At 47.6% G+C, this 16,733-nt stretch overlaps 1 protein-coding gene and 1 pseudogene across 26 annotated transcripts in view; both read left to right on the top strand.

Moving 5' to 3' along the window:
• The window catches only part of ACKR2 (atypical chemokine receptor 2), a 60,671-nt gene that overhangs the window by 36,204 nt on the left and 7,734 nt on the right, over nucleotides 1–16,733 (top strand). For 20 of the 26 annotated variants that reach the window (XM_045037772.1, XM_045037771.1, XM_045037769.1 and 17 more), the window contains one exon: nucleotides 2,255–2,354. The exons of 1 other annotated variant lie outside the window; for it this stretch is intronic. Coding sequence is in view for 1 of the 25 variants with exons in the window: in XM_006936494.5 (XP_006936556.3) it covers nucleotides 8,579–8,906 (328 nt within the window). In the remaining 24 variants the exon portion in view is untranslated. Of the gene's footprint in view, nucleotides 1–2,254; nucleotides 2,355–8,243; nucleotides 8,311–8,373; nucleotides 8,907–11,314; nucleotides 14,243–16,733 lie in introns of those variants that run through there. 5 more of the 26 variants (XM_045037753.1, XM_045037773.1, XM_006936495.5 and 2 more) reach the window with 5 other exon arrangements.
• Nucleotides 5,714–8,231, top strand: LOC123380167 (annotated as a pseudogene).

The raw sequence follows: 16,733 nt of genomic DNA, 5'->3' as shown, positions 1-16,733 counted from the left end.
CCAGAGGAGGCAGAGCGTCCTCTATAGATCTCAAGGGGTTCAGCCCCCCGATTTGGCTTAGCACTGTCTCCCATTGATCTCCCTAAGGGTGACTGGGTGGTAATTTGAGGGAGAAATCCTTGGATAGAGTACGTAGATAACTGTGTTGGCAGACCCTAAGACAAAGGGTTGAGTGTACATTTTAGCTTGGTCTATATGAAATTGCCGTTTTAATAAGTCCAAGAAGATCGGCGATTGGCAAGGTCATGTGGTTCAAGTAGTAGTTTATTTAGGAGACACAGGCAGGAGAGTAGGGAAGTGAGGCAGGGGAGGGAAGGACGCCAATAAAGATTATGTTACCTCTGTTACCCTGTGGGTAGCTGCAACCTGGAGAAACTCAGGGTAGTATACAACACACATCTCAGGGGCAAGGTTGGTGGGGTAGTTTTGTACCAACTCACCCCAGTCATTTGTTAAGGAGTGTTGAGGGGAGGGGGGGGACCATATGGCTGGGCAGGGGCAAAACAGGCTTCGTTAGCCAGAGCAAGCCCTCAGAGGAAGTAGTGTGGGCACTGCCAGTGGGAAGTCAGCAGTGTATATTGAGCAGGTGAGGCCAGAGTGAGGCCAGGGGATAGGAGGACCACCAAAGTGTCCACTGCGGGTGAGGCCACAGGATAGGAGAATCACCAAAGTGTCCGCTGTAGAAGCTATTCCCATGGATTTTCAAAGTGCCATTGGCTCTTGGCCACATACTCGAGTGTATAAGAAAACACGGTCATAGTTTTCTATAATAACTTATTTTCTGTTTTGAGACCCTAATCCACAGGATATTGAAAAGTAAGCCTCAGTTACTGTGAGGGTCACCCATTTCCCAGAACCTCATCACTTCTATGAGATTCAGTCAGTGCCAAGGTTCAACACTGTACCATCTGGTCTTTGGTGGCATCTGCCCATGGGGGTCTTCACTTAGATGTCATTTCCTGCCTTCCTGTTGGTCACCAGTCCCTTCTATCCACACTCAATCTGATCCGCTGGCACCTTCAGCCCCGGCAGGGCACTGAATACGTCATTCAACTGCTTCTGTGCCAGGTGAGGGTGTGGGATGGGGGCTGCCTGTAGCCCTGCTCATCTTGGATTCACCATTACCGTGTCCCTCTGCCTCTGGACCCCATAAACCCCAGGACTCTGGCTGGGAGGCAGAGCACAGAATCTCTCTAATGTCTACATTGACTTGCTTCTCTCAGACCTCTTATCTTCTCCCTGGCCTGGGGAGTAATTTTTTAGATTGATATAGGATAGAAAGGGAAGCTTGATTTCCTCAAGCCCCTGTATTCCTGTATCATAAATGTGTTTAAAAAAATATTTTAACATGGGATGCCTGCATGGCTCAGTCCATTTAGCATCTGACTTCACCTCAGGTCATGATTTCATGGTTCATGGGTTCAAGCCCTGCATCGGGCTCTGTGCTGACAGCTCAGAGCCTGGAGCCTGCTTGGGATTCTGTGTGTCGCTCTCTTTCTGCCCCACCCCCACTTGCACTCTGTCTCTCTCTCTCTCAAAAATGAATAAACATTAAAAAACTTTTTTTGTAAATGAATAAAAAAATGAAAATATTTTAACAATTATATTTCAGAATTTTTTAAACTTTTTATTTTAAAATAAAATTATCTAAATTATAGACAGGAGTTTTAAGAAATAATTCCAAGAGCTCCTGTATACCTTTCATCCAGTTTCTCCCCTTGTAACATCTTGCAAAACTATAGTACAATGTTGTGTCCGGGAAATTGATATTGATACAATCCCCCTACTTTATTCAAGTCTGACCAGTTTTCTGTGCACTAGTGTGTGGTGTGTGTGCACGTGTGTGCATTTAGTTCCATGCAGTTTTATCTCATGTAGATTTGTGTGACCGTGAGAACAGTTCTGTCACCATGAGGGCCCCTCATGCCATTCTTTCATAATCTTAACAATTGCCATGCTCTTCCTTCCTTAAACCCTGGCATCCACTAATTTGTTCTAATCTGTTTGGTCTTGAGTAGTGTTCCATGGTAGGCATGAAATTTATTTAATCATTTTCCCACCGAGGACAACTGGATTGTTTCAAGTTCTGAGGCATATAATTGGTTTTTAACATATTTTGCTTTTTGTTTTTAAAAACATTATTCTGAGAGAGAGTCCAAGGCTTTGTTACACTATCCCAGGGGTCCATTGGCACAAAAGTGTAGTTCTAAAGGAGAAGAGGACTATGTATCTCCACATTTCCTTCTCTCCATAGGGACTGGGTCGGAATGGGAACCACCGAAGGAGCTATTTCAGAGCTTCACGTCTTCTGTGCTGCTGGGGGAAACCTGAGGCAGGTGGTCTCCGTCACCACAGTGAGTCACCAAGCTGATCTTCACTGTAATGAGGGGAGTGTGTCTGTGGAAAGGAGAGTCGGAATGAGAAGGGTCCGGAAGAAAGAGAGGGGCCCAGGCACACGACAAATTTAAACCCAACCATGGCCCCAAACTTAAGGAACATCTGTTATGCTCACGATGGGGTGGTGAGTGATTCTGAGGAGACAGAGTCTCAGGGCCAAGTCCCATACCTGTATCTTCAGGGGCAGGGAACAGCTGGGAGAAGTGAGCTGTGAGTGGGCTAGAGCATTCAAGGATGCAAAGACTCAGAGCTAGAAGTGACTGTGATAGCACAAGCTGCTGGGAGTTTTAGCAGAGGCAACCTCCTGCTAGGTGCAAGCCCATTTCATTCGGCGACCTCAGCTGGCACTGATCTACACTTGACTTCACCTCTTTTGGTTGGAGGAGTCAGGGCACACATTGTGATGACCACTGAGCCTCTGTCCTCCAAGAGTAGACCCCTCACTGGGGTGTTTTGGAGGAAGCTCGTGCTATATCTAAGTACCAAGGAATGTCAGTAGCTAAGAAGCCGTTTAGGAGAAAGATGCTACAGAAAGGTCAGGGGTGCATCAGAGTCTGCAGGAGGAGACCATAAGTCATCAGAGGTAAACCAGCCACCATTGTGCAACTGCTAAAGAATGAATGGGTGTTGGCATTGAGCATCAGTGGCTGCTCAGCTCACAAGAAGAGTGACAACCACACAGTACATGCCTCCCGATGGATGAATAGCACCACCTGTGAAGTATAAGAGCTGAATCTGATCAGATCTCTAGCTTCCAATTTACAGGAAAACAAGAGGGCAGAGAAACGTTCAAGACCACCACAAGGATGCAATCAGCACAGTCTAGACCATGGGAAACCTGACATACAGGACGAACAACCAGTTTCCTCAATAAGTTTTGAGGAAAAGCAAAAAGATGGAGGTGGAGAAAGAACCTATAGGTTTAAAAAGACAATATGTAAACCAACCATTCACAGTGTGTGGACCTTCCTCTATAGACAGAAGAAGCCTCAGGGACTGGAGTCTGTGTACAAAAAACATTAGTACCAGCCTTAGATAAGAGTAGGTAATTCTTGGGGAGGCTTTCTACATAGAAGCATGTGTTCCCTCAGTAAACTTTTATTGAGTGTTTGCAGTGTGTCCATCCCATTGGCCAGACTATGGTGCGAGGGATCCTCAGATGGGTGACAAATAACTTCTGTCCTGGAACAGCTAACTAGATCTGAGTTGGAACGGGTGGAGAGCAGGAAGGAGAAAAAAAATCAAACAGAATATTCACGTACATTGTAGGCAAGAGAGCACTGATATGGGAGCCAGAAAACCCTGGTGGGTTCTCGTCAACCGTGTGTTTCTGGGCAAGGCTCTCTGAGCTGTAACGTAAGTGCTATATTAAAGCTAACATGTAATATGTGGTTGAAGACATTTTGATAAGTGAACAAATACATTGATTTCAAACAAATAAGCTTGTAGCAAGGGACTGGTAAGTGGTACAAAGGTTACACATGCCCCCCCCCCCCAAGCTGAAAGCAGCCCCCTCCTAGGGCCCTGAACATGACAGGCTGGGCAGATGTACAAAAGGAGAGACATGTCTGGGTGGCTGGAAGGGATCAGCCGGTGGGGGCAGCACAGAAAGAGGAAATGGAAGAGGTGAGATGAGTAAAATTTCCTTCCTGTTGTGCCGTCAATGGAGCATGATAGGAAGAAGTTGGTCTGGCCTGACATCTAATCAAAGTAAGTAAACATGGGCTTTACCAGAACTTCTAAACTCGGGGGCAAGTTTGTTTAGGAGCTCCAACTTCAAGACCCTAGAGAGGGTCCGACTGACCCTGTCACGGGCTTAGCCCGGAATGGGGTGAAGTTTGCCCTGGGAAGACAGAGAAATGGAGAGAAAGAGATCGAGAGTGAGGCAGAGGATGAGGCAGGGCCAAATTGGGGCCTGTCCATCAAAACGTCAGCTTGTCCAGTGCTGGTTGGGTTATGTCAGCAAATCAACTGCCCGGCTCTCTAGCTTCTGCTCTGTGAGGGTAGCACCAGGTACTCTGTGTGCAGATGAACCACTCTGACTGTGAGGAATTTGTGGTCTGGTAGGAGACAGATTTGTCCTTGAACAATATTTCCCTTACAGACTCAGGAAGCTCAGAGCAGGGCATTAGGGATGTTTGGAGAGGCCTGGAGAGACTTGAGGAAGCTTCTGGGGAGGAGATGGGCTTAGAGTTGGCTGGCAGAGGACAGGAAGGGTCAGGCTGCAGGCAAAATGTCCACAGTTGGTCCTTGGCTGGCAATAGAAGCAGATGTTTTGAAAATGTGATGCCACTTTTTGCTGTAATGGTAAATGTGTCCAGTGTATTAAAATTGTGTGTTAGGAGTGTGTCAGGACAGTATGAATTTTAAGGTCTCCATTCTGAAGTTGAAGCAGCACTGTATCCTGTAGGAGAGGCCCTGTGCATCCCAGCTACCTGTCATCAGGGGCTGGGTCCACACTCTTCCCAGGGCAAATAATTGTTGCACTTCTTGAAGAGAGCAAAGAAGAGGAGTTCAGAGACTTCTTCCCCCCAGCCCACTTTGATATGGGGAAGTCCCCTTTGTCCTTGACTGGTGCTGTCTCTGCTTTGGCTGCTTTGGGGCTGGTGGAGAACAGCTAGTAACTAAACCCCAGGAGGAGAGCGCTTTCTCTGCAGGAGAGAATTTGGGCAAGTGCTGCCCAGCTGTCTGCCACCTGCACTTCTCAGCAACAACCACTAGGCAGAGAAGAGGGGGTCAAGAAGGAAAAGCGCAGAACAAGCGGTGGGCCGGTGCTGCTAGTGGGCCAGGATTGGGGTGGGTCTATGGAGGGCAGGGTGAATTCTGGGAGAGTCTACCTAGCCAGGCTCAGACCTTCCTGGAATTCCCTGCCCCCAGAACCATGACTGACTTCCTCTAGCTGGAACCTGCCCATTCCAGGAGGACCCAGCCCTTGCTCGGAAGATGCCTCAGTGAATTCCAGGGAAACCTGGCCACCCATGCAAGGGCTCTGAACCCTCACAACCTGCCCTGCATACCAGAGTGTAGGTGTTCGAGGTGCTATGGTGGAAATTCAACTCAACAGGAAGCAGATGGGCTGAGATATTTCAAAAGAGGATGAGAGGAGTGCCTGGGTGGCTCAGTAGGTTAAGCATCTGACTCTTGATTTCAGCTCAGGTCATGATCCCAGGGTCGTGGGATTGAACCCTGCATTGGGCTTCTCACTTAGTGTGGAGCCTGCTTAAGATTCTCTTTCTCTTCCTCTGTCCTTCTCCCTCAGCTCATGCGCTCTCTCTCTCTCTCTCTCTCTCTCTCTCTCTCTCTCTCTCTCAAAAAAAAAATTGAGGTGATTTGAACAGCAAAATCAATGATAATAATGGAATAAAATTAATACTCTTGAGTCCATGCTGATATATATAAATAAATAGAAGGGCCAAGTCTTTCTTACAGCAAAATCCAATTAATAAATGTAAAAAGAACGATAGAAGCTGTAAGAAGGTGAGAGGTCTTAGCCCCTGAGCTGGAATTTTTAATGCAGAAATTCAAACTGGCCTCATTTTGTAAAGTTTCTGGGTAAATGGCTGGGCAGGAGAGTTTTGCAAGTTTTGGCATAGCTCAGCAAAAGTAATTATCACTCGTACTGGCAAAGGGTGAAGCCAGTGTTCCAGACCTGCCAGGGTTACCACTCGGGCAACTGGTTTGAGCAATAGCACAGAGGTTACTCTCTTTCTGGTTATGCAGCAGATGGGAAGTGCATGGAACCTCTGGACACCGAGCTGAAACTCTGGTCGTGTGTCAGGAAAGCACAGCTCTGGCAGAAAGACAGGATGAAGACCCACTGGAAGATCCAAATCTTCTTTTGACTATTGAAGAGTTAAATAAGGAGTTTATGGTGAAAAGTAAGGACCTATGGTTCTCTCTTGAGTTGCACTGGCAGTCTTTGGATACAGTTCACTCTAAAATCCCAAATGAGGGGCACCTGGATGGCTTAGTTGGTTCAGTGTCTGACTTCAGCTCAGGTCATGATCTTGTGGTTCCTGAGTTTGAGCCCCGCTTTGGGCTCTGTGCTGACAGCTCAGAGCCTGGAGCCTGTTTTGGGTTCTGTGTCTCCCTCTCTCTTTGCCTCTACACTACTTGTACTCTCTCTCTCAAACCTAAGTGAAACATTAAAAAAATAAAATAAAATCCCAGATGAGACCCCAAAGGAGCATGATGGTCATTAAGCTACCCAACTGTCACATTAATTACATCTTGTTTTTGTTTTCGAAAATAAAATTCTCCCAAGAATCTCCTGGATTCTGTATGCACATACAAATCTCCAGGACTTCAGTGTGACTGACATGATAAAATGTGATATAAATAAACTTTACTAGCACACACACACACACACACACACACACACACACACACACACACACACAAAGAATGATAGAGATAGAAAATCACCATTTGGAAAACAACACAGTAATAATTGTCAGAAAGCGTCATCAATGAATGTTAATATTAGTGGGCAAAAGTTGATAAGAAAGGGTATTTGCATAGTCTCAAAGTACCTCCCTACAAGATGCTTCTTAATTACAAAAGAATAAGTAGTAATTTCACAGTGGAAACCCTGCAGACACTATCTTACCGGGTGATTAAAGTTAATGTTGCCAGTAATGAGACATACTGAAATCACGCACGTCTGGTATAATGCACTGAGAAGGACACAACATCACTTCTGTGGTGTTCCTGCCTAAAATACATAGCCATAATTTACCCTTGAAGAAGCATCAAACCAAAAGTTAGGGATGTTCTACGGTTCTCTTCAAAACTATCAAGGTCATGAAAGACAAAGCAAGACTGAGGAACTACCCTAGAAATGGGGAGACTAAGGAGCCATAACAACCAAAAGCAATGTGGGAGTCTGCTTCGGATCTTGGACCAGAGAAATGACATTAGTGAGACAGTTGGTGACATTTGAATAAGGTCTGTAGATTAGTGAATAGTATTGTGTCAATGTTAGTTTCTTGCTTTGGATCATTATACTATGGTTCTGTGGTTAACATTAGAGGAAGCTGGCTGACAGGCATATGAGAATTTTGTGTGCTAATTTTGCAAATCGAAAAATTACTTTAAAATAAAAAGTTGGGAGAAGGGGAGGATGAGGAAGGAGCCTAGGTTCTAGAACTTAGCTGTCCTAATTCTCTCAAGAGAATTATACAGAATGAAAACAAGCCAGTCTTAAAAGGTTATCCATCCCTGGGATGGAACCAGGGCTCTGTGGCTTCTGTTGGGCATCTCCCTACTCCTAATTGTCCTATTGGTAACCGGCACTTAGTCTGGAGACACTTGGAGACCCCCCACTTGAAACGTCCTCTGCTCCCTTCTGTTGGAGTGAGAACCCATCATGGCCTGGCCTCCACTCTAGGTGGCCCGTGGACCCCAGGGAAAGGCAAATGTTTAAGGCCATGTCCACCTCTCTGGGGACATTCAGTTCTCATCATTACTGTCTGAGGGAGGCAGCATCCCCACCCCCAATACAGATCTGAATGGCAAGGCTCAGAGAGGTGAAGACACCATCTCTAGATCACATAGCAGGTACACACAGAGCCAGATTCAAGCCGGGCAGTGTGTTGACCCCAATGCCAGTGCCTGTGACCACCTGGCATTATTCTGTTACTGCTTAATTCAAGTAGAGACAACAGGCATTCACCAAGCACCTGCTGTGTATCAGGCTGCAGGGGGTTGGAGGTAAGGGTGGCTAGACATCATCCCTGGGCCACAGGTACTGTCCCGGAAAAGAGGTACCTTCATCTTGGCAAGCATATGGTGGCAGAATGTCACACACACATATTCATTCAGTTTCTGCTCTTTTCTGGCCCTAGGCTTAGGCTGGTGGGTTCGGTATAGTCCTTGCCTGGGAGTTCCTGACCCAGTAGGAGGGCAGACAAAGTAAGTAGGCAGAGGGAGAAGAGTGGGGCTGGAGAGGGAAGATGGTTTGGAAAGTCTAGGAAATGAAAATATTGCTGACACTTTGGGGGGCAGATGCAGCAGGGCTTGCTGGGAGTTAAGGCCAGAGGAGATGAGCAGGATGGGGTAGGATGGTACTGGAGAGATGTCTGAAATCAATGCAGCTGGAGGTTGGGGAAAGCTGCCTAGCAAAGGCCTGGAGTTCTGAACTGCGGCTGTTCATCATCTGCTTGGCTCCCCTGCTGGGGAAATGGTCCAGAGAGGTGTGGCTGGGGACACATGTTTTCCAAAGACATTAGACTGTCTTTGGGTGGGGGGAGTTGCTCCTTCAGGGGGGCGGTCATTTGAGCTTGACTCATTTCAAATGAGGGGAAATAGCTTATGGCTCTGCAGCGGAGGCGGGGCAGGGGCAGGCCCAAAGGGGATGCTTTGTTCCAGCCTCAGAACAGGATGTGTTCAGGGCACTGTCCAGAGAGGAGATTCGCACTCCCTCTACACTTCCCTGAGGAAGAAGGACCCGGGTGCTGCTGCTCTCCTGGATAAGGTTGGACATCCCCAGGCAAGTTGGTCTGGCTCTGGTAGGTTATGGCCACTGCTGGAATGGGGTGGACTCTACCCAGGGGAGAGGGGAGAGACTGCATCCAGGGACTTGGAGAGTGGCCACAGGTGTGGGGAGAGGGAAGTGCTAACAGGTCAGTGTGGAGCTTTCTCTCTGGGACAACTCTTGGAACAAGTGCCTCAGCACTAGGGAGTACGGCAGTTTGCTGGTTCCTTCCCTCTTTGGCTCCAGCTCTGAGAATCTGCTTTGTGGATTCTGTAAGACCCTGAAAGTTGGTGTCAGACATGGCTGTGTGGTCTCAGGGATTCCCTTTTGTCTCTGGGTCTCTGGTTCCCCAGCTGAGACAGATGAGAAGGTCTTTAAGGGCCCCCTCCTAGGGCTGAGGTTATTCTTTGCATGTCAACGCTCTTTCCTTATGCCGCTTTGCTCTCTCTTCTTACCCCTCACCCAAGTTCTGAGCCCCCTCTTGCCCCAGATAGTCTCAGAATTTCCTCTTATCCCTCTTAAGCTAAGCCAAGAGTCATTTTGGGGCCTGGAAGGGAACCAATAATTCTATGTCAGGCACTCACCTAATTATTATAAAACCTCCAGGAAGGAGATATTTTACAGGTGAGAAAACTAAGGCTCAGAGAAGCTAAGTAATTTGCCTGGGGTTACTCAGCCATTAAGAAGTAGACCAATCTCTTCTGTCTATTCCATGCTGCACCATGCTGAGTATACCACCCTCCCTGGGGGTAGTGGAGGTGGTGATTGTGTTTCATTTTGAACCAAGAATAATGCCAAAATGTAAATGCAGGCAACAGTGAGAGAGACAAAGGAAAGAAATGCAAAAATCATTTGGGAAACATGTGAAAATCATATCTTCTTCTGCAACAGCAGCTCTTTAAAGAGTAGGGCTCTAAACTTGCTGAGTTTTTATTAACTGAAGTAAGCTCTGGGAGGAGGGGTTGCCCTGTGAGTTTCTCAATGACACCAACATCCCTATTCCCTGATAAGAGCCAGGAAACATTGAGTAATGTGGGGTCCCAGGGAGCATGGGGAACAGGAGGGCCTCACAGATCCCAGGGGCCAGGAGCCGGGGAGTCTATCAGGAGACTTCAAAGGCACTCACGCCCTGCAGGGGACTGGACAAGGCCACTCTCTTCCAGCCAGGCTCTCTGTGATTCCACAAATCCGGGGAGGTTTAGTGCAGCGGATGGAGCCATGGGCATGAAAACAGACAAGATTTACCAAAATACTCCCAGAGACTATTCCTGGAGGCAGCTAGCCTCTTTTCTATTTTTCTCTTACATTTCCACATTTTACATTGAGCATGTATGATTTTTGTAAGCAGGAAAAATACATGTTAGAAAAGTAAAGAGAGAAGGAGAGCATGTAATGGTCCACTGCTCGGAGATTCAGAGCTCCAAGGTCAGCTCTGCCTAACTTGTAGTGAGTGTGGCTCTGGGCTTTCTGTGAAACCGGGGAGGTGACACATGCTGCCTGTAACAAGGGAGCCAGGAGGACTTGGAGGGCCAGGATATAAAGGCGCCTGGAGAAGTAAGGGGCCCTGTGTACACGTCAGGACTGGTTACTATTGTTTCCACAGTGTTTTGTGCATCACAATGAATTTAAATGCAGTGCTTTCCACAGTGGACCATGAAGAGGGCATCTGTCCTTTCCCCTGAGTCTGAGGTGAGAGCTCACAGCAGTGGAGCTCCCAGTGTGTGGTCCAGGGCTCTGGCCCTGGAGCCGACTGCAGGGACTCAATTTCTGACTCTGCAGCACACTTGCTGAGTATCCTTGGGCAAGTAACTCCCCCTCTCTGAGCCTCAGTTCCTCATTTACAAAATGGAAATAACAATAGTGTTTATCTCCTAAGGTTGTTGTGAGCAGTGAGGACATGAATACGTAGAAAGTTTGGAGGAGGGAGTCTACAACTGGCCTGTTATTTTCTTTGAGAGGCAGTATAACTTAGTGTTCTAGAGCATGGACTCTGGATTTCAGTTCCTGGACCTACTACTACTCCCTTGCCAGGTGACATTGGGCCAGTTCCCTAATCTCTCTGTGTCTCAGTGTTTTCAGCTAGAAAATGGGGCTGATGATAATATTTAACTTCTTTAAGGTAAATGTGAGAATTAAATAAGTTAATACATGTATAGCTCCTTGCCCCAGCACACCATCAGGGCTCTGTGGTATTAGCTGTTATAAAGAAGGCATGAGGGACGCCTGGGTAGCTCAGTCAGCTAAGCATCCGATTTCAGCTCAGGTCGTGATCTCCCCGCTCTGGGGTTCGAGCCCCACGTTGGGCTCTGTGCTGACAGCTCAGAGCCTGGAGCCTGTTTCAGATTCTGTGTCTCCCTCTCTCTCTCTCTGCCCCTCCCCCGCTTGAGCTCTTCTCTCTCTCCCTCTCAAAAAAAATACACATTAAAAAAAAAAAAAGATGGCATGAGATTTACTCATCGCGACATTCTTTGCTGTAAGCGCTATTTATTTTATGGGTGAGAAGACAGGCTTGTGCAAGTCACGGGTTCCAGAATGGAAGCCTTGACTTTATGTTAGGGCTGGCAGGGCCTGAAGTTTAAGTCCAAGGGCATCCCAAATGAAGCAGTGAAGCAGAGTCCCAGGTTATTCATGATTTCTCTTCCTGTGTGCCATTCCTGAGGCACTAGACATTTTTCCTCGTGTCCTCCTTGTGTGGCTCTTGGTTCTTTTCCTGTTTTTCATTCATGTACCATCAACCCCCCAGCCAGTCTTCCATTCAGGCACCCTGAGCAATGGCAGTCTGGTCTCCTGTCACTTCTTCATCTCTAGTCCCCATCCTTCACCCCTGTCTTTTAATGAGCTAGCCCAGACTCAGCTTGGGTTCAGATCCCAGCTCTGCTACTAACTAGCTGTGTGGCCTTGGGCAAGTTCCTTAGCCCCTCTGTGGCTATGTTTCCTTGTATGTAAAATTGACATAATAATAGTACCTGCCTCTGAGTGGTATTGCAAGGATGAAATGAATGGATGTGTGCCAAGTTCTGAGAATAGAGCCTGGCCCAAGGTAAGTGCTCTGTAAGTGGTGGGTATGTGTTACTATTGTTGTAATTGTCATTACACAGTAGAGGTTAATATCTGGCGTTTTCCCAAATGGAGGAGGAAACTGGAGTGATCCCATCACTGTTACCAGTTCCCCCAAAGGCAAGTTTTCTTCTACCTGTAACCTAAGGCCAGAGCACTTTCCGCAGCCAGACCCTGTGGTCAGAGAGTGAGTCACTTCATAACCCCTTGCCTCAACTTTTCCAGCCATAGCTAGGCCAGGAATGCAGAATGGGAAAACCAGAGTTAGAGGCACAGAGGGCTCACTCCAAGCTGAGCCAGGGTAGAGTCCAGGCCTTGGGACTCTGTCTCCATCCCAGTCCTCCCAGAGCAGTTAGGGGAGCTCCTGAGGGAGGAAGCTGGGGGTAGCCAGAGGGCACATCCTCTGACACTGGGTCTAGGGAGGCTGTGCCAGCTGGAGATCGCACTTGAACAAGGCTGGAGCGGAAGCAGTGGGCTGGACATGCCGCATGGCCAGGGGCTCCCAAGGCCACTGTGGCAGGGCTGGTCCAGGCTGGGAAAATGACCCACAGAAGGAGGGTCTTGCCTCTGCTGTGTTCAGGGCACCAGTCAGGGAAGGCAGGAAACCAGGCAAGGGACAAATGAGGCGAGAAAAGAAGGGATGAAAAGAGGTGACAGTACTGATGAGGTCCATGGTCATTTGTTGACTGCCTCTAAGTGCCAGCCCTGTACTGGTGAGTTCCAACCCCTGGGTGTCCCCAGTCTAGCAGAGGAGGCGAGCGATTCTCTAAAGGGAACTGTACTCAAGGAGGTAGGTACCAAGGCTGAGGAGTGACCTTCTGTGAGTGCTTGGGGGCTGGGGCAAGGGTTACGCCAGGCTAGTGGCCCGGGCAGGCTTCTGGGAATGAAGAATTTAGGTTGCATTTTAAAGGATATGATTTCCAAATTGTAAGGAAGCCAGCATAATTTTTGTTCGCTAGGAGTGATTTCAGATGTTATTCTTGGTTTCACATTTTGAAAGCTAGTGTGGCCTTTTTGGGGTCACATTTGACCTTGTTTATTTGTTTGCTAGTCACAGCTGCACTGTGGGCAGCACACTCAGCATGGCTGTGCCGTGGGCACGTGAGAGGGGACAGGGTGGCCCTGTCTCCAAGGGTTCTTGGCTGGAGAGGAGGGCAGCCATGGGGTGATGTGGCAGGTGGAGGGGAAAAAGTGATGGGAGACACAGACAGGGACATAGTGAAATGGGCAGGATTAGGTCAGGCTTCATGGGGTCCTGATCAGGGGTATGCCAGTAAAGATTTCATAACCAGCTCTCAGTGGTAGTGGTAGTGGTGGAGGCCACGTGCAAGGAGAGGAAGCTCCAATTCGTAGCATTTGTTACGGTGTACATATTCCCACCATGACTAATTTCAAGCTACCAGCTCATCCCCAAATGAAGAATTGGTTAACTTCATGGTTGTTTGTTGGATGCCTCCCAGATGTTGTATAACTGGCTCTCATGAGCCTGTGGGAGCTGCCTCAGCACATTAATGACTTTGAATCTTCTCTGCCACTGGTTGCTAAGGTCAGAAGTCCCCCCTACCAAAGGCCCATCCTTCCAATTCAGGTTTGGTCCGTGTTGAAAGGAGAGCTAGAGGGAAAGTGTCACCCGTTCTACCTTGTACTGTGGGGGCCATCCAACCTGGGGTCCATCATTTGCTGATCTGAAGCCGTGGGCAATTGGACTCCACCATTCCAAACCTCAGTTTTCTCATCTGGAAAATGGGAATCCTAACAGTACTGCTTCCCAGAACTATGGTAAGGATTAAAAGAGAAAATTGCATCTGAGTATTCAGCTCGTGGAAGGAGCTCAACTAACATGGCTGCCTTCTTGTCTAGATGGACATGGCAATATCCTCTCTCTTGTTGCCTCAACTATGACTTCTCTGAGAGGCCTTGGGAGGTGAGCCCTTGATCCTCAGGAGAAGACATTATTCTCCAGCCAAACATTCTTTCTGAGTCAAAGCTGGTGCCAGTCCAGGCCAGCAGCCTCAGGAAGTCACAAAGAGGATGATGTTACTGCTCCAGAGACAAGGTGTAGTTTGCCTTTGTGCCCTTGTCCTCAGTGTACGGGAAGCTCTGCTCACCTCACCCTTCTCCCTCCTCTTTAAATCCTCCCTCTCTAGGTAGTTCCTAGATTCCCCCAAAAGTTCCACTGCAGAACTTCACACTGCTAATTCATACTGGATGTGAATAACTGATACCCTCATTTAATCCTCTCAAGGTATTGCTGGATACACCAAATGAATTCATACAATAAGGAAAAGTGAAAAGAAAAAAAGAAAAAATCAAGTGAGTCCAGAGGGACAGGTAGGGGTCAGTTAACAGAGACCTGAAGGGCAGTCAGGAACATGGTGGTCATGTTTCAGTGTGGCCACTGATCACTCACTGTATGCTTTGTACAGTTGTTCCCCTTCTTTGAGTCTCAAGTTCCCCCCCGTGAGTTGAAGGAGGTGGATGCCATGCTCACTCACTCCCTCAGTCTGAGAAACTGATGGGAAAAGAGAGGGTCACAGGAAGTGTATTACCTATTGTCACTGTATCAAATCGCCTCAAATTCAGTGGCTTAAAACAACACACGTTTACCATCTCAAAGTTCTAGAGGTCAGAAGTCTAAAATGGGTCAGCAGGGCTACGTTTCTTCTGGAGGCTCAGCAAGAATCTGTTCCTTGCTTCTACCAGTTTCTAGAGGCTGCCTGCATTCTTTGTCTTATAACTGCATCGCTCTGACCTGTTTCCACCCTCACTCTCTGATTTGGACACTGTTACGTCCCTCTTATAATGACCCTTGTGATTACATTGGGCCTGCCTTAATCACATCTGTAAAGTCCCTTTTGACATATCAGGTAGGGATTAGGATGTGGGTATCATTGAGAGGCCATTATTCCATTGACCATAGGGAGGCTATGTTTCACAAGAGGTTCAGTAAAGCCTTGGGGGTATTAATAGTGAAGTCTACAGAGGCTAGACCAGCCACTGAGGGCAGTATCCTGGGCAGTCAGGATCTCCCAAGACCAAATCACACATTTATCAAGTGGCCCCTTTTGGTGACTGTGGAAAGGGCAAAACAGAGGACGGGGATGGGATGGCACCAGGGTCAAGGCACTGTTTCTAGTGTCTAAAACCTGGGATTCAGATACAGCTCAGCTATGTGATTGTGGAAAAGTAATCCCCTCCTGGATTAAATGGGGCTGACAGTTCCTTCCTGATTTGCCTTACAGGCCGGTCATAGTGGCTGTGAAGGTGCCTGACCAATTATCACAGGCACATGGGGGTGTTCCCTGATGCTGTCATTGTTGTTAGCATTATTGGTGAGAGTTATGGGAGGGGGTGGTGGTCCCAGAGGTCAAGAAGACCTGGAAAGATTCCCAGAGGTCAAGAAGACCTGGAAAGATTCCCAGAGTGAAAGATCAGGAGGCCAGAGGCCCTGAGAGGGAAGGGAACAGTGTTTCAGTTGGAAGGAGCCTTGTAAAGGTGGCCTGGGCCAGCCTGGAGGCTGCTGACCCTGACCTCTGGCTTTGATCAAAGCAGTCATCCGACTTGGTTGTTTATTAAAGCAGGGACTTTGAGAAGCCAGGTCACGATCAACGTCAGTAATGCTAGACCAGAAGAGCCGATATTTAATTAGCAACAACTTCTGATTAATCATCCCTAAGGGGCACCTGGGTTGCTCAGTGGTTGAGCGTCTGACTTCAGCTCAGGTCATGATCTCACAGTTTGTGAGTTCAATTTCCACACTGGGCTTACTACTGTCAGCCTGTCAGCACAGAGCCTGCTTCTGATCCTCTGTTCCCCTCTCTCTGCCCTTTCCCCACTTGCATTCTTCCCAAAATAAAAATAAATATTTAAAAAAATAATCCCTAATCAGTTCCAAGTGCAGAAGAGTACTCTCTCCTCCCACCACAGCACCTCATGGACTCCTGACACCAGCCATGTGCTAGGGGCGTCCTTACTGCTGCCCAGGAAAGGGAGGGGCTCAGGGACCGGAGGCCCTAGATGCACAGGAGGGGAGTGGAGAACCAGGAAAGGAAGGCACAGGGTGAAGTTTCTGGCCAGTCAGGAGCCCAGCCCTATATAAAGCTGCCCAGGCTGAGCTCCTGGATGGGGACAGGACATGTGTGTGATTTTCCCAAAATCTGGCCCAGATTCCATTTCACAGGAGCCCAAGGGTGGTGCAGAGGCTCAATGAGTAGGAGGACTTCAGGGACTCCCTGGGAGAAGTTCTGCCTCAGCAGCATTGTATATTTCCATCAGCTGTGAGGTCCCAGTGTTGCGGATACTTAGAAGAGTCAGCTGAGGGCCTGAGTCAATATTTCCTGCAGAATTCTACCTGGAAAAAAAAAATAGACAAAACTTCCAGGAAGGACTGGGGAAAATGTTTGCCATATATATGTAAAAAGCTAAATCGTTACCATATAAAACCTCTTATGAAATGAGAATCCCACCCATTAAAACAATAAATTATTCACAAAAGAAATACAAACTGGCACTGAACATATTAAAAAGTTCAACCTCACTTTAATCAAAGAGTAAAAAATAAAACACAAAGGTATAAAGTGGGCTTGATTTGTATTTCTTGGTTTATGAACCATTGTCACCAGCCTCTAGGCCCCACTCTGGAGGCCGTGCATGACTGCTGCCAGAGTCATGTATTCTTTTTTATCTCCTACCTCTCTCCTTCAAAACCCTCTTCTTCACTGGTGAACAGTCTAATGTGTTGAACCTGAAGTCTCTCTCCTGGAACACACAACAGAATTGAGCATAATTCTTATCACTGGTTCAT

The sequence above is a fragment of the Felis catus genome, chromosome C2, assembly GCF_018350175.1.
Source record: "Felis catus isolate Fca126 chromosome C2, F.catus_Fca126_mat1.0, whole genome shotgun sequence".
Taxonomy (NCBI): domain Eukaryota; kingdom Metazoa; phylum Chordata; class Mammalia; order Carnivora; family Felidae; genus Felis; species Felis catus.
Note: the sequence above shows the minus strand (reverse complement) of the source record. Positions and strands in the feature narration are given on the sequence as shown.